This window comes from Narcine bancroftii, chromosome 12 (genome assembly GCF_036971445.1).
Source record: "Narcine bancroftii isolate sNarBan1 chromosome 12, sNarBan1.hap1, whole genome shotgun sequence".
In the NCBI taxonomy this organism is placed as follows: Eukaryota; Metazoa; Chordata; class Chondrichthyes; order Torpediniformes; family Narcinidae; genus Narcine; species Narcine bancroftii.
In genome coordinates this window covers 81,257,158-81,275,646 of record NC_091480.1, presented here as the reverse complement: position 1 = coordinate 81,275,646, position 18,489 = coordinate 81,257,158, and the positions used below count along the sequence as shown (strand labels likewise).

Genomic DNA, 18,489 nt, shown 5'->3' with positions numbered 1-18,489 from the left:
CTTACAGCACAGAACAGGCCAGTTCGGCCCTACTAGCAAATCCCCACCCTCCTAGTCCCACTGACCAGCACCCGGTCCATACCCCTCTAGTCCCCTCCTATCCATGTAACGATCCAGTCTTTCCTTAAATGTAACCAATGATCCCGCCTCGACCACGTCTGCCGGAAGCTCATTCCACATCCCCACCACCCTCTGCGTAAAGAAATTTCCCCTCATGTTCCCCTTATAATTTTCCCCCTTCAATCTTAAACCATGTCCTCTAGTTTGAATCTCCCCCTTTCTTAATTGAAAAAGCTTATCCACATTTACTCTGTCTGTCCCTTTTAAAATCTTAAACACCTCTATCAAGTCCCCTCTCAATCTTCTATGCTCCAGAGAAAAAACCCCCAGTCTGCACAACCTTTCCCTGTAACTCAGACCCTGAAATCCTGTCAACATTCTCGTGAACCTTCTCTGCACTCTCTCTATTTTGTTTATATCTTTCCTATAATTTGGTGACCAAAACTGTACACAGTACTCCAAAATTGGCCTCACCAATGCCTTGTACAATTTTATCATAACCTCCCTACTCTTGAATTCAATACTCCAATTTATGAAGGCCAACATTCCAAATTCCTTCTTCACCACACCATCTACCTGAGTATCAGCCTTGAGGGTACTATTTACCACAACTCCTAAATCCCTTTGTTGCTCTGCACTCCTCACCATTGTTTACCATTCAATGTATATGACCTATTTAAATTTGCCTTTCCAAAATGTAGCACCTCACATTTATCTGTATTAAATTCCATCAGCCATTTCTTAGCCCACACCTCCAGCCTTCCTAAATCACCTTTTAATCTACGGTAATCTACCTCACTGTCCACAAAACCACCAATCTTTGTGTCATCCGCAAACTTGCTTATCCAATTCTCCACCCCTACATTCAGATCATTAATATATATAACAAATAATAGTGGACCCAGGACCGAACCCTGAGGAACTCCACTAGTCACCGGCCTCCAATTGGACAAACAATTTTCTACCACTACTCTCTGACACCTCCCATCCAACCACTACTGAATCTATTTCACTACCTCTTTATTTATATCTAATGCCTCCACCTTTTTTCCTAACCTCCTGTGGGGAACTTTGTCAAAAGCTTTACAAAAGTCCAAATAGACAACATCCACAGCTTTCCCTTCATCAACCTTTTTTGTAAACCCCTCGAAGAACTCAATCAGGTTTGTCAAGCATGATCTACCCCTGACAAAACCCTATCAATCCCTGTACCTCCAAAAATTTGTAGATAGCATCCCTCAGAACACTTTCCATCAACTTGCCCACCAGTCCCAGGTTTGCATTTGGACCCTTTCTTAAACAGATGAACCACATGCGCCACCTTCCAATCCTTTGGCACCACCCCTGTGGCCAGTGACATCCTAAATATCTCTGTTAATGGCCCCACTAACTGTCCACTAGCCTCCCTGAGTGTCCTAGGGAATATTTTGTCCGGTCTGGGAGATTTATCCACCTTTATCTTTTTTAACACAGCCATCACTACCTCCTCGGTTATCCTTATATGCTTCATGACCTCCCCACTATTTTTCTTTACTTCAACTGGTTCAACATTTTTTTCCCTAGTGAATACCGAGGCAAAGAAATCATTCAAAATTTCCCCCATTTCCTCAGACTTCTCACTCAGACTACCCTCGCATTTTATCTCTCATTAATCTTTTACTTTTAATGTACTTATAGAAACCCTTTGGAATTATTTTTACTCTGTCAGCCAAAACCTCTTCATGCCTTTTTTTGGCCTTTCTAATTTCTTTCTTAAGATTCTTTCTACACTCCTTGTAGTCCTCCTTCAACTTCTCAGCTCCCTGCTCTTTATACCTCTTGTACACCTGCCTTTTTCTCCTAACCAAATTTCCAATATTCCTCGAAAACCAAGCCTCCCTATGACTTCCAGCCTTTCCTTTGATCCACACTGGGACATAACTACTCTGTACCCTCAAAATTTCTTTTTTGAATATCCTCCATTTGTCATTAACATCCTTACCTGAAAATATCCTGTCCCACTCAATACTCCCCAAATCCCTTCTTATTCCTTCGAAATTTGCTCTTTTCCAATCCAGAACCTCAACTTTAGGCCTCTCCTTGCTCTTCCCTAAAACTACCCTAAAACTAACAGAATTATGATCACTAGACCCAATTGGTTCTCCAACATTAATGTCCGCTACCTGACCTAGCTCGTTCCCTAACAGGAGATCCAGTATTACACCGTCCCGAGTCAGTTCTTCTACTAACTGATTTAGAAAACAATCCTGAACACATTTAACGAACTCCAGCCCATCCAGTCCTCTAACCGTATGGGTATCCATGTGTGGGAAGTTAAAATCTCCCATGATCACTACCTATGATTTTCACACATATACGTTATCTCCCTACAAATTTGTTCCTCTAATTTTCTTGGCCCATTTGGTGGTCTGTAATACACCCCTATTAGCACCCTCTTGCCTCCTCCACCCCACAATTCCACCCAAACAGCCTCACTGGTCGATCCCTCCATACCATCCTCCAACCTCACGGCAGTAATGTCCTCCTTAACAAGCAGAGCAACTCCTCCTCCTTTATTACCCCCTGATCTATCGCATCTAAAACAAATGTATCCTGGAATATTAAGTTGCCAGTCCTGCCCCTCCTGTAGCCAGGTCTCACTAATTGCCACAATATCGTGACCCCAAGTATCTATCCATGCTCTCAGCTCATCTACCTTGTTCACTATGCTTCTTGCATTAAAATATATGCATCTCTCAGAGAATGACCCTCACATATATTCTCTTTTTTACCTTCTACCCTAATCTCCATCCTACCTTTGTTATCTTTTTTATTCCTATCTAGGTGGCCATACTCCCTGGACACTGCTCTCACACTCTGTTCCCCATCCCCCTGCCAAACTAGTTCAAACCTTCCCCCACAGCTCTAGCAAATCTGCTTGCCAGCACATTGGTCCCCCTCCAGTTCAAGTGGAGTCCGTCCACTTAATATAGCACCTATGGCAAGCACAGAAATTGCATGTGACCACCCCCTCCACCCCATATATATATAAAACAGTTGGGCGATTTTCATGCACAAATGGGCTGGCGCTAACTGATACACCAACCATGCCACCCGACATATCCTTTCACATGTTGCATTGTCATTTATTAGAAGTGAGCCAGTGGATTAAGTCCAACCCGGGCCCCTAAGCTGAGCTTTAATAAGGAAAAGTCCACCCCCTGCTTCTCACTCAACCCCTCCCCCAACGACCCCCCAGTTCTCCCCCTCACTAACAGAATCCTTGATTGTGAACTGCACCAGACGATGTTGAGGTTTATTATTCCCAGTCACCAAGATGTGCACCTTGGTTGAAGCGACCCAAGCCGTTCCCAGCTGGAAGCTGCAGCCTCTGGAAAATGGCTGCCTTTCTTACCTATAATCCCCCATGCAGCTGGAACCGCCCTGTGTTTTCCTGGCACTAGCAGATTGGTTTCAGCTGCGAGAGGGATTATGTGTAATGGAGAGGGCATTGCTCAGTTTACTCATGCTCAGGGGTATGTGAATATTTCAATTCAAAAATTAAAAATCAGACATTTTTAACAACTCAACGTTTTACAACATTTTTTTTTACTTTTTAATTCTATGTTCTAGTTTCCAACGTATACCGTTTGATTAGGAATACATTTTAACAATCTGTTACTCACAAGATGACCCCGTGCCTGAGCGTACAATATTTAACCATGTTAAAATACATTTTTAAACATTTCTTTGCACAAGTATAAATTACTACTTGTTTTTGTAACAAGCCTTTTTATAACTAGTCGCTCCCATGAAAATCAGCTGCTGGCGCTCACATTCAGAAACACGACTATAAACAGCAGAAGAAGTGACAACCAGCCTCTACTCACCCAGCACCACGAGTGATCTGCTTGCTTTCACATGGTGCTGTGGAAATGCCAAGCACACACACACATGACGAGCTTGGTGATCATGGCCCAGTTCTCAGGCAGGGAGCAAGAGAACTAAGGCCGAGCTCAGCGGTGTGACACACACATGATAGCCCTCAACCCCTCCATAACCAGCAGCACCCCAAACCAAAACACCTTCCCCAGAGTAAAACTCAAAAGTCTGCAGACACTGTAAAACAATGCTGGAGAAACTCAGCACAGCAGGTTAAAACAGTGAGCAAAGACACCGGGAAAATGAGGCGAGGACAGTGGCACCCTCCTTCAAGTGGTGCCCAGGGCATGTGCCATGGCTGCCATACCCTTGATATGCCTATGATAGAAACAGTTAACATTTCAGAACAAAGACTTTGTCAGAACCTTGTCTGAGCTCTGACCTGCTAATTGCATTCATCATCGCCTGTTTTTACTTGGATTTCTAACATCAGTGTTTTATTTTTGGTCAACATTTTAAGATGGTTTAATCATGGTAAAAAGTGTTTCCACTCTCCAAAACCATGACACTAGTCAGTCAAGCACAGGCATCAAATTTTTGATCAATATTCAGTGCCACAGATTGTGGACCATCAGAACATGCTAATTATGTGCTTAGAACTGCACTTCTACAAATTTTTAATCACAGATGAGTCCAGAAAGTTTTTAATCTTGATCCCACAGAGCAAATGCATTGAACAAAGCTGCCAGTAACAAGCAAAAACCTGACAATTTTACTCAAACAGGCATCTCGACAAATGGAAATCCCTCTTGTTCCGGTTCTACTGGAGCAAGAGAAGACAAACTAAAACCATGCTTTTTGGGACCACACTCCATATCCAGGCAGTATGGAATGTGACTCGATGAGACATCATAAAGGTCACCGTATGAATCCCACGTTACACCTAATCTGTTACCACGAGGTGACAAAATGTTTCATGCCTGACATCTCATAATGCTGCCCCCAACCAAAAAAAGGGGATAAAGGGAAACACACTACATTGTTTGACACGAACAGATGGTCATATTTGTGGTCACTGGAATTCAATTACTGAAACAAATCCTGTTCCTGCTGTTTTACCTTCTCTGCTTCATAGTCATTCAGATACTCCTGCTTTTCCTCATCTGTGAGATCCCGCCACATTCCACCGATGATTTTCCCTATTTCCCACAGCTTCAGATCAGGATTGGAGGCCTTAACCTGGTCCCATACCTAAAACATAATAAGGAGACTTATTTACAGAGCTAATACAGTAATAGAATTATCACACTGTCAACCGGACAGTTTATGGGTATAGTACCATCAACACCCGCATGTACTCACTACAGTTAGGCATTAGAGAGGGAGTCCTGTGATTAGTACTCCAATAAATCAGACAGATTATTTTTAAAATGTTTAAAATTTATATTAAGCTACAGCTCTTAGTGAGATCATCGGTGGAAGGTGGCTGGGAGGAGTTAGTACATCTGAGAATGTGAGGGAGCAGAAATTACATGTGGACACATGAAATGACAAATGATTGCTGATTGACAGCAGGTTACATGGTTGAATAGCAGAGCAAATGCAGTAATTCGTCCTGGTGAACTATCAGAAAACAGATTAGGAATAGAATGAAATAGATCACAGCCTTAATTAAAGGTATTTTTTGAAGTTGCACCTATGGGAAACGGCTTCAGATCAGCTGGGTAAAGGTTAATGATTTCCCCTTGAACACGTTACAGACTCCGCCCACTGCAAGACTTCACAAATTTACATATAATAAAGGATACCCTAGAGGAGGTAGGGACCGGAAAGTAATCCCACTCCTTACTGGTTTATACAATCACTCTCCCTCATCTAGTGTGCGTAATCAGCTGATCTAAGCCAGACGAACAAATGCTACAACAAATGTCTTAATACAATGTGCAGCTACCATACCTTTCTGCTGTAGCGCATGTAGGGCATCAAGGGCTTGTCTGGAGGCTTTGGGGGCTTTGGGATAGTGATGCCTGAAGATGTCTGTAGAGAAACATTAACACACTGTTATCTTGCACTTCAGGAAGAAATCAAAGCATTATAAAGTAGCAAGAAATAAAAGTTATTGTTGTAAAAGTTTAACTTCCATGGATTTGTCTCAGATTTGCTTTGAAATTTATCATTTTAAGGCTAAATATTGCATTTGAGTGATAAAGCAGAGAAGGAATTAAACTTCATGGTAGTGAGAACTAATGGAGTGCTGGGGAGAACAGCAATGATCACATAAAGCCCTTCAATTTGGACTGGAGTTGAGTAAACCATAAGCAGAGAGAAGACAACCACATTTGCATTCTTCTGTCAAGATATGATCATCAAAAGAACAGATATTTAGCAAGCAGCCAAATTAACAACATTGGTACTTTTGGTAGCCAGGGATCAGCCTTGTTTCCTTATATGTCAAGGATTTTAGGGATGAATGGCCTCTTTTTTAGAATATTTTATTTAAGTTTAAAAGAAAATACAGAATAGGATTTAATACAAGAACAATAATACATTGAATAAAAAAAATCATAGAAAAACATTCATAAGGACCAAAAGAGGAGAGTCCCTCTTCTCCCAGCACTCCCTCCCCAGATTTTAAAAAAAGGGGACAGACGGCAAGGAATTGAGGTAGATAAAATGAAAGAAAATAGAAAATAAGAAAAAGCATAATTTTAAAAGTATTAAATTTCTATTAAGGAGTATATTACTTGACAAATATCAAAATAAATAATACAATCTGGGCATTTAGGAGATCTAAATAAGGTTGCCAAATTTCGATGAACAAACTACATCTATTCCTAAGACTATAAGTAATCTTCTCAAGGGGAATACAACTTTGCACTTCCATGTTCCAACGATTAACGTGAAGTAGGGAATTGGATTTCCATGTTACGGCTATATTACATTGGCTATTGACAGTGCAATTTTAAAAAATTTATATTTACTTCTGGAGAAGTTAGCTTTTATAACCACCAAATTCCCCAGAAGAAACAATTTCAGGTCTAGAGGGAAGTTTACCCCCACAGTTTTTGTCAACACTTATCCCAAATCTATCCAAAGGGTCTTAATTTTGTGCATAACCAGGTAAAAAGGTACCAACATCTATACCACACCTAAAACACCTCAGAAAATTGTTTTTATTAATGCATCTTTTGAGGTATGAGATATAATTGGTACATAAAATTATAATGTATAATTCTATATCTAGAATTAATTAAGGTAGTCATACTATCTCCACATAGATCTGACCAGCATTGTGGCTTAATTACAATGTGCAAATCCCATTCCCATCTCTCCCTCAATCTATCCAGTCCAGATTTTGGGCTTTGATCTTGGATTAGAGCATATATCTTAGAGATAAATTTGGCTTCATTCCCCTTTCAAATTAGAATTTCCATGTCTGAGTACATTGGTAGGTCCATTAACTGTCCATTTTCCCTCAAAAGAGATCGCAATTGGAGATAGCAGAAGAATGTGTTGTTCGGTAAATTATATTTATTTTTAAGTCCCTCAAAAGACATAAACTGCCCCTGTTGATCATAACCATCTTCAATGCCCCTGATACCATGTTGGTACCATGTAGCCAAGATTCTATTACCCAAAATCATGGTATTAAAATGTTTTGAGATAGAGGGGTCTTTGAGGATAATCCCTCTTTTAATGCTATTAATTGTTCAATTTTATCGCATATAGAAAATACATGTTTCAATGATGGGTTATTTGTTTTCCTTTTAAATTAATTTAAAATTCCATTTATAAATAAATTATTCTGCCATCTCCTCTCCTACCATGTACGAGCCAATTATAGCCCACGAAGGAATCGCCTATTAAACAAAAGCAGCAACAAAATGAATTTGTTCAGCTAAATAATATTTGGCTGAATGGCTCTTTCTGTCCCTGTGGATTTGGTGTTTGCAAGCACAGGTTTGTTGTATGTCAGTAGCGACTGTGGCTCATTCAGGATATTCCAAAAAATTTAGCTGACAATGGGACACACGAGAGATACTGTTATCAAATCAGCAATTCTCATACTATCAAGTTGTATACACTTTGCCGTAGCTCAAATGTTTACACACACACTCACACTCACACACACACACACACACACACACACACACACACACACACACACACACACACACATTAGATTGAAAATGAATATACATTTTGCCAACCACAACTTCCCTGGGTTGCTAAAAATGTTCCACCCTTGAGATTTTAAATAACAGATGCATCAATGCTACAAAACAAAGCTTTGCAGGATATTGCTGAGCAAGGTCTATGCAAAGATGTGCAGATTGCATGAATGGAGATATGCTCAATGCCAATGGTTACGTTCCACTCGTTTCCTCAAATTGCCTTCATCTAACCACATCCATCCATTCTGTTCTCTTCTACCTTATAAGATCTAGTTTCTCTGTAAATGCCATGTTCTCTTGTAACGAGGCAGGTCTAAATTCTTTCTACAGTCACCATCAATTCTCACGAGCCATTACATCAAGTCCCATCAGTTTTATTTTCTTATTTACCATTCCTTTTTTTGCCATGCCTCCTTTCTCCTCTCCTAGATATTATGCCCTGTCCAAAACCTTTAGCACTCCATTTTCTTACTCTCCAAATGCCACTTCAGGCTGCACTGCTCTCCAGATAAACCTACACTCTATCACCATGTCTGCCTTACACCCTCTAATGAATCCACGTGCTGTTTTCTTTCAAGCCACAACCTCGCTGATCCTGTCATCCAGTAAAACTGCTTGAGCTTAATCCCCCAATCTCTTTCCTATACCATTTACATCATCCAATGCTGATCCTTTAACCAAATCTTAATACAGAATATCTCTTCACACAAACAAGACAGAGAAGGCTATTTGTGTTCACCTCCTAGATAAAGTTCACGAGTGTGAAATTTATTTTTCTCAAGTTTTTGGGTAATTATTTGTGAAATTCTGAAAGGGCAAATTGAGGAAGTGTTCAGAAAGAGTTCAAGGTTATTGAAAATAGCAAGTGGAAAAAATACCAATGATGTATGATTGGAATGAAAAAGGTTTGATACAACAAATGCATTGATAACAATTTTAGTGGAATCAGGCAATGGAGAAAGATATTGAAAGCCTTAGCGTGGATGTGACTTCCAAATTCAACTCAAGGCTTATTCATCAAGCAAGTCTGTGATGAATCTCTCTGTGGTCCATGACATTTTCAAGGACAATAGCTTAATTTTTACCATTTCTTGACTGTCATGTAAGTTATCTGGTAAGTAAGTGAGAGACATTATCCACATACAATTGCTTTGAAACAAATGTTGCTGAGGGGGAGGGTGAAGATTAAAATTAGGAGCCTGAGTGCTGCAGAGCGATCATTGAGGGTACACAAACAGAACTGATAGCCGTTGTCTAGACCAACTGGTAAGTAAGAATGGTGCTAGGTGAGTGTGATCCATACAGCAAGAGAACATTGGAGAGGAGTTAAGGGAGGAATGTGTGATCAATAATGTCAAAAATTACAGACAGGTCAAAAAGGACAAGTATGGATACATTGCCTTTGGTCCAATCATATTCAATCGTGAGTTTGATCTGTTTTGGTGAAACGATATGAAAGGAACACACTGACTGAAATCAAAGGAAAAATTCTGCATACGATAGATCCAAGTACAAGACCAATAAAGAAGATTGGGAGCTCTTAAATAACTTGTCCAGCAATTACTGCTACTTCCCTTCCTTGCCCTGAGTAAACTTGCATTTTGAGCAAGTTCCTGCAAATAATCTTTCAATACATGACTTGCTGCCACATTTCCTAATCATTTTTCCAAGCTGTTCAGATTTTGCTCCTGTTAAGTGCCTCTGCAGCAGTTTTCACAACTGGTATTGTTGCCATTTGCACTCTGGTCTCACTCAAGAAACACCTTTGGTCTTAATAACCTTAATATTACTCAATAAAAATAACATTGGATCTTGTGGAAATTTGACCCCTGTAATTCATTCCAAAAAATTACCTACCCTAACCAAAAATGTTTAACTTTAGGGCATTGCTAAGTTGAATGCAAAAAAAAAAAGTTCCAATCTCAGATCTACACCATAAACATAAATCTGATATAGCAGGATTTAATCTATTTAATTTTTGTGGAGAACAAATATAATTGATGTAAAAAATTATATTGGACTAACCTATGTTTTACATTTGTTATTTGAGTCATATTACTCTTACCTAACTCCATCCAATCCTTTTCATTTATTTGTGTCTGTAAATCTACTTCCCATCTTAATCTTGATTTATGCACCCCAATTTTGGGGACTTTCATTTGAAGTAAATTATATATTACTGAAATAAATTTATTTACAGTAGTATTACAAAACAGTAGTTCGAATTCACTTGATTAGGTAACATCAAACTAGGACTTATTTTGCCAGATAAAAAAAGCTTTAATTTGATAATAGCAGAATAAAGTATTGTTTGGTACATTAAAATATTCCCTCAGTCGTTTGAATGTTATAAATTTCCCATTCTCAAAGCAATCTTCAATCTTCTTAATACCCATCTGTGAGAGATGAGTACAACTGATATAAAAATATGAAAATGAAGAAACTAAAATTGATACATGGGTAAATGAATAAAGCCAGTATGAACAGGATAAGACATGGATATTAGAATGCAGGAAGCAGAATCAGTCTGAGTAAGATAAGAATCTCCTAGCTTTTAAATCAGCAAGTTCACTATGAATGAGATAAGGATAGACAATAGATAATAGAATGTAGGAAGTAGAGTTAGTCTGAATGAGATAAAGGTCTTCTAGCCCCAGATAGAATTAGCAGGTTTGCATATGTAATTAGTAAGCCTTAGACAGTAGCCAGTTCTACATATGAAGAGGACACAGCCCTGAGGGCCAGGAAGGTGTAAATTAGAACAAAGACAGGTTGAATAAGGACAATGAGGATAATGACATGATAAGACACTGACAGGATACCCCCTGGTCCTCCAAGTGCACAGAAACGGCAAGTAGGCAGGCAGGATTGCCTAATGCCAAACCTCTCCAGGAGGCAGAAGAATGTAAGGTGGGGGGGTATTCCTATACTGAAATGAACTGTATAAAAGTTGGGTGAGCCCCAGTGTATGTGTGTATTCCCAGGGTAAGGGGAAGCACCCAACTTTGCATTGTTGTATAATAAATGTTCTTTGTTCTCAATTTTTGTCTCGAGCAATTTCTGTGAAGGTACTTCTGTTTCTAACACATCCATCTCCAAATCCTCAAATGTTGGTTATCAATTGCAAAACTGAATAAGCCTATTTTGACAGAGGCATTTTCATAAATATTAAACCTTTCAAACCAATTTCATTGATATTATTCCACAACTCAATCAAGTGTTTCAAAAATAGGTGATTCCCTACTTATAAAACTGAATTTGTGCTAATTGTTTTAGCAGTTTCTCGGAAAGGTATAGCAATATCATGGAAGTCAGAAATAGATTTAGGTATGGAAAGATGGTGTGCAGAACTACACAGTTGTATACCATTAGAGATTATTTAAAATCAGCAAGATGAATATCTTTTGGAAAATATGGCACCCATATTTACAAAATGTGGGTTTGCATGTTTAATAGTCTTTTTGAAGACTTCATGGTTTTATTTTCTAGGCATTCTCCAGTTTTTCTTTCTTCTTTTACTTTTTTCTAGAGGTTTGGGGGGGGGGAGGGGAAGTGGGATAATATATACCACATGTATAATTTTAAATAATTTCTGAAAATGAATACAATGTAACTATTATGGTGGTTTAAATTTTATAAATAAAATAATTAAAATGTGATAGGTTATATTATATTTTATATAAATAATGTTTTTTAAGAGTTGGATTGTGGGGGGGGGGTTACTGTAGGTCACCATAAACATGGTAACTCTTCACAAAAGAAATCTTATTTAAAATGCAAGAGCTTTGCGGAAAGCCAGACATTCAGGCACCAGTATCTTTGCAAAGACAATGAGACTGCTTGGCTAAGGAATTTCAAAAGCAGGTGCAAATGGAACAGAATGCTGACATCTACCAGGCAGAAGCTGATAAGATCTTTCAAAGACTGGGTCTGGAGACCTGCAAGAAGGTCATGTCACTTGCCAAGCAGAAAGGGAGAAAAGACCAAACAGGCTTTTTCGAAGAGAGAGAAAGAATTCAGTTCGTTCTGCAGTGACCTTTGGAAGCTGGCAGCTTGTTGAAGACCCCATTTTGGAAGACGGGTTGTGAGTTCAGCCTGTTCAAAACCCTTGTGGCCCTTACAAGAGGAAATGACTGGCTAGAATGTTTCACCTAAAATAAAGGAAAGAAGAAGAACTCTGTGGTGACCTGGAAGAAGAAGTTATCATTTGGAAAACCCTGATGGGGCAAGTTTCTTCGGCAAGACACTGAAGTGACTGATGGAAATAAAACAGTTTGTGTGTATCCAATGAGCAACGAATCTCTCTCTGAAACCAACAAGAACCTTCCTGAGTGGTAACCAGTTACCTTTAAGCACCAGAGTCTGGTGAAAATTCATAAATATTAAATTCTGTGCACAGAATACTGGTGGACTTGGAGGAGTGAGAGGACTGTGAAGTAAAGAATTTTCCTAAACCTATACACATTATATACACGTGCGCTTAGAATGAGAAGGGGGTTAAGTTAAGTTAATAGTAATAGTTAAAGTTTGATCCTGATTTTATGTTTAAAGAAAATTAAAAATAACTTTGTTTAACTCTTGAATTTCTATTGCTGCTGGGTTTTGGGGTCCTCTGGGTCCGTTTTAAAAAAAAAGAAACACCTTCACTGCATAATTCAGAAGCTGCTTTAGAGATCACTGCATACGTATCATTAAAATGCCTCGGACAAGTTTTTTTTTAATCAGAAGGATAATGATTGATAGCTTTTATATTGCAAACTGAGAAGTCATAAGGCAGTAAACAAAACCATCATAAATCTTTGTTATTACTTTAATGGTTTAGTGCAGTTCCTAGAATTGATCACAGCTGTGATCTGATCAGGCTTTTTGTGAATGCACATGACTTCTCAATATAATGGTGTCTGATCTATTTTAATTTTGTTCTACATATCCATGTCACTTTAATGACCCATATACATCGACTTCTAGAGCTCCTAGCCTTTGTAGGTTCAATGTGGATAAACTGTTAAACTTTCCTAATGAAATCAATGATCAGTTTTCCACATGCATGTAATCTAATAAATGTTTATAATGCTTCCATCTACTCAGTTTACAATAACACTCATCTTTATTTTACTTCCACCATTCAGAAAATCCCTTTCATCAATCGACTGGTAAATATGGAAAGTACCCAAATGGATGGATGCTAAGAATGGCTCGTTTTGAGACCCACTCTTTGAATTCCCTTCACCTTGCTGTTATCATCTTTCAGGTTTGGAAATTTGATACTTGCCTTCTCCCTGCCGATGATACTGGAAGCACGAGGAGTACCGTTGTGGAATGGAGCTGAAGGACCACAAGAATCCTGTTCAGAAACACAAATCATGCATCTTGTTAAATGGAAAGAAAATAGACGCAAATTATTATGATAAAACTCCATTTGTTCTTAGTACCTAATAATCCTATATGTTTATAGTGCTTCAGGTGACCACTTTTTTTTTTAACCAGCTAACCACTTGGTTTAGAAGATTCAATTGCAAGATGATCTGAAATATTTAAGCAGGAAGAATTCTCACTGCATAATGTTTTAGGAGCTTTGAACAATGCCATAAATTTAAATATAAAATTTTTACATTTTAAATTTAGACATACAGCAGAGTAACAGGCGGTCCTTTCAGCCCACAAGCCCATGCTGCCCCATTAACCTAACAATCCAGGTACATGTTGAACAGTGGGAAGAAACCAGAGCTCCCAGGGAAAACCCATCCAAACACAGGAAGAACATACAAAGTCACGACAGATAGCGTGGGATTTGAACCCCATTCGCTGACACTCTAACAGCATCGCGCTAACTGCTACGCTAACTGTGCTGTTCACCATTCGTATCATCAAAATCTTGCCAAATTTACAAGACAAAAGATGGAAGATTGTGTGCAGTTTTGTGCCAAGTTTGCTGCTTGAATTACATGTCCCAGAAACAGCCAAATCTAGTCACTGTGACTCAATGACCATATATGCCATTGTACAAGACCACCCCTGGAATTTCCATCTAAATTGTTGGTTTTGCGTAATACTCTTTCTATAAGATAACTCCACCCCCCCCCCCCCACCCCCCCACAACAATCTGGCACTGACTGCTGACCAGTGGATGCTGTTAAAAGCAAATCACAACATATTTTAATAAGAAATGATCATTTCAAAGGTTTAAATTTTATTTGGGTATTTTAAAATAAACCACTGTTGGCTCCTGTAACAGGCTGTTTAAAGCTTGTACAGAGCCGACAGCAGTTGGACCAGGTGGAGACTTCACAAATAACTAATGGGGCATGCGCGAGATTCCTTGGGATCCAGCGGGAAGATGGCACTGGTGTTGAGACTTCGTTGTCAAGTGAAGAATTTTAGACCCGCCATATAGGATGCCACTGATTTTCAGGTGAATTTTTTTTTACTTTTAGGGATCGTCCTATACAATGATATGTACGTACAACCATAATGGATTTTGTGACAGAGATAAACTAGAATTCATGTCAAAAGAGAAAATATATATTTGCTTCTTTTGTTGAAAGTAAAATACATTGTCAATGTCAAATATACCACTCAGGGAAAAAAAGAAGACGTTTCATAGTTCTCTCTTAAACATAGTCTCACAGCATGAAACATGCCCAGTTTGTCCTTGCCGAACTACATGCTCTCCTGCCCACATTAGGCTGATCCCCCTCCAATACTTACTCACCCATGGAGTTAATTTCTTCTTAAAGGAAGCTAACGCACTTGCCTCCACCACTTTGGTAGCTCATTCCATAGGCCACCACCTTCCAAGTGAAGAATTGTCCCTTCAACTCCCTTCTAAATCCCACCCCTTCATCTTATAGTTATGGGAGATCACTTCGCTGTCCACATCAGTGACAGGGATCTCGCAGTGGCCAACCACTTAAATTCCACACCATACTCCCATGCTCATGTCTGACTATGGCTTCATGTACTATCCCACCAAGACCACCCTTAAATTGGAGGAACAACACTTGATCTTCCATCTGGGCACTCTCCAACTGTATAGCACTAACATCGACTTCTCTGGTTTCTGCTAGCCCACTCTCTGTTCTCCCACCCTTCCCTTTCCATCCCCTTCCCTCTCCATTCACAGAGCCTTCCCTCCTTGCTGGTGTGTGCCCTCCCTCCCTTATCCACCTATTACCTCCTGGCTTTGGGTCATGATCCTCCCCCCAACCATCCTGTCTACATAGTTATTTTTTATACCTTGAAGGGCTCAAGCCTGAAACACTAGTTATGTATCTTAATCTTTGTTACATAAAGTACACTAGGACCTTTTATAAGAAAAAAAAGCAAATGTAAAAACAGAGATTCTCCATCTTTACATCGCTCCAAGGTCCGAAGGCAGATGGACCACTGGAATATGCTCCAGCTTCCATCCGCCTAGTGGGTACACTTAAAGGTGGCATGCAGTCACTTCATCTCCTCCATAAAAGGAATGCCACTGTGAAAGTGGCTGCAAAGGGGAGGGTTGATGACATCATCAGCCTGCAACCCAAGTGCAATTTTAAAAGCAAATCCACACAATACTGGTGAAACTCAGCAGGTCAATAAGAGTGAAAACACAATGCTGGACCCATCTGCGAATTTAGCGCGTTCACTTCCCGGTGCATATGTTTGACGTCACAGTAGTGGGCAGTGCTACTGCACCACTTGCCTTGCCTCCCACAGCTTTAGAAGCTGGCTCCTGACTCTACTTTCCGGAAAGGCACCGCAGGATCCACATTTTAGGTCGTCACCACAAAAGGTAAAAATCATCTTTTTTAAAAAAAAATGAGCCAGCTTTAAAATGTGGGGTTTTAACCATAAAAAGGCTTACTGCTTGACCTGCTGTGTTTCTCCAGCATTGTGTTTTGCGACTTATAGCTATGCCCTCTCGTCTTAGATTCTCCCACTCTTGGAAACACACTGTTATTATTCATCTTATCTCTGCCAATCATGATTCTATAGAGCTCAACAAATTTGGAGGCCAAATTTGGAGTACTGTGTACAGTTTTGGTCACCAAATTATAGGAAAGATATAAACAAAATAGAGAGAGTGCAGGGGTTCACGAGAATGTTGACAGGATTTCAGGGTCTGAGTTACAGGGAAAGGTGCAGACTGGGGCTTTTTTCTCTGGAGCGTAGAAGATTGAGAGGGGACTTGATAGAGGTGTTTAAGATTTTAAAAGGGACAGACAGAGTAAATGTGGATAGGCTTTTTCAATTAAGAAAGGGGGAGATTCAAACTAGAGGACATGGTTTAAGATTGAAGGGGGAAAATTATAAGGGGAACATGAGGGGAAATTTCTTTACGCAAAGGGTGGTGGGGATGTGGAATGAGCTTCTGGCAGACGTGGTCGAGGCGGAATCATTGGTTACATTTAAGGAAAGACTGGATCGTTACATGGATAGGAGGGGACTAGAGGGGTATGGACCGGGTGCTGGTCAGTGGGACTAGGAGGGTGGGGATTTGCTATGGCATGGACTAGTAGGGCCGAACTGGCCTGTTCTGTGCTGTAAGTGGTTATATGGTTATAAGATTCCTTCTCAATCTCCCATGCTCAGAGGATGCTCAATTTCCAATTTGAATTTAAAATTTCAAACACTATGGGGCCTTTTTATGAATTATTTTCAGAATCTATGATTTAATACAGATGCAGAAATTTTGACTAATAAGGTCATTTATTTCTTTTTTTCTTCTCCTTGCCAAACAGCTTCATTTTTGGTAGTGGGTTTAGATCTTTTTATAATAAAATATTACTGTAATTATGATGTTTGCTTGAGAATGCGAGGTACCTTGGATGAACTGGTCTGATCTCAGTGTAATGTATTATTTTTTTTAACTTTTAATATGTATTCTTATGTACTCTGTATTTTTCAATCTGGAACTTAAATTTCAATAAAAATATTGAAAAAGAACATTTTTTAAAAATTTAAATTTAAAACAGGCCTAGTTTTTCCAGACTCACAATAATTCAATTTCCCAAATCCTGGCAACAGCTTCACAAACCTCTTCTATACCCTTTCCAATTTTATCATATCCTTCCTGTAGCTCAGTGATCAAAAACTGCACACAATCTTCCTCATGTGGCCTCACCAATGTCTCGTACAACTTCAACATGACATCCCAGCACTTGTATGCAATCAACTGACCAATGAGGGCAAACATCCCAAATGCTATCTTCACTAATCTTTTTGCCTGTGCTGCCATCTTTAAAGAGTTATGTACCTGCACCTCTAGGTCCCTCTGCTCCATACACTGTTTAGGGCACATTTAGCCAAATGCAACACCTCCCACTTCTGAGTTAAACTGCACCTGCCCTTCCTTAGCCGAGTTCCCCATCTGATCTAGATCCCAATGTAAACCTAGGTAACCTTCTTCATTGAACACCGTAGCACACATTTTAATGTCATCACCAAACTTGCTCACCCTGCCTAAATCATTTACCTGAATCTTACTACCAATCCCTGAGGTACTCCACTGGCCATGGTCCACCAGCCTGAAAAACTGCCCTCTACAATTCTCTCCGACTCCAATTATGAAGCTAACTTTTAATCCAGCTGGCCTCCAATCCCATGTGTCCTAACCTTCTGCACCAACCTACCATGTGGGAACTTATCAACTGTTTTACTAATATCCATATAGATGACATCAACTCTTTGTCACCTCTTCAAAAACTTCCAGCAAGCTGGTGAGACACAATTTCCCATATACAAATCTCCTTGATTTTCCACTGGTCATCCAAATGTTGATAGGTTCTATCTCTCAGAATCCTCTCCAGCTGGTTCTCAACCACTAATGTCAGACTAACAGGTCTGCAGTTACCCAGATGATCTTTACAACCTTTGTGAATAACACACCACAGTCATCTGGGGGTTTTCATTTCCTCACCAAAAGGTTAAAATATCTGTCAAGACCCCAACAATTTCCTTCCTGTCTTCCCACAAGGATCTGGGATGCACCTGGTCAGGACCTGTAGATTTGTTCACCCTGATGCGATCCAAGATTGCTCACACATCTTCACTACTGATGCAGAGATGCCCTAGGCTGTCTTTAGTTACCACCCTGCCCTCAGTATTCCTGGTTATCCTGCTCCACAGTAATCACTGACACAAAATATTAAGATAATTTCCATCCCGTCTGACTTTGCATTATCCATCCTGACCTTTAAAGGGACCTGTTCTTTCCCGAGACCCTATTTAATATACTTAAAATCTTTTTAGATGATCCTTTACACTATTCCCTGAAACCATCTCAAAACCTGTTTTGGCTCTCTTTATTTCCCCCTTTACTCTGCTTCTAGATTTTCTTGAACTTGTCTGCTTTGTGATCTATGCATCTATATCTCGTGTTAACCAGGATTCTTTTACCTTGCCATTC

At 39.6% G+C, this 18,489-nt stretch overlaps 1 protein-coding gene across 5 annotated transcripts in view; it reads right to left on the bottom strand.

Moving 5' to 3' along the window:
- smarce1 (SWI/SNF related BAF chromatin remodeling complex subunit E1) overlaps positions 1–18,489 on the bottom strand; it is an 85,511-nt gene that overhangs the window by 30,945 nt on the left and 36,077 nt on the right. For 4 of the 5 annotated variants that reach the window (XM_069907163.1, XM_069907165.1, XM_069907162.1 and 1 more), the window contains 3 exons: positions 13,369–13,440; positions 5,878–5,958; positions 5,041–5,172 (listed from right to left, as the gene is read on the bottom strand). In XM_069907163.1, coding sequence (XP_069763264.1) covers positions 5,041–5,172; positions 5,878–5,958; positions 13,369–13,440 — 285 coding nt within the window. The remainder of the gene's footprint in view (positions 1–5,040; positions 5,173–5,877; positions 5,959–13,368; positions 13,441–18,489) is intronic. The other variant, XM_069907166.1, reaches the window with a different exon arrangement.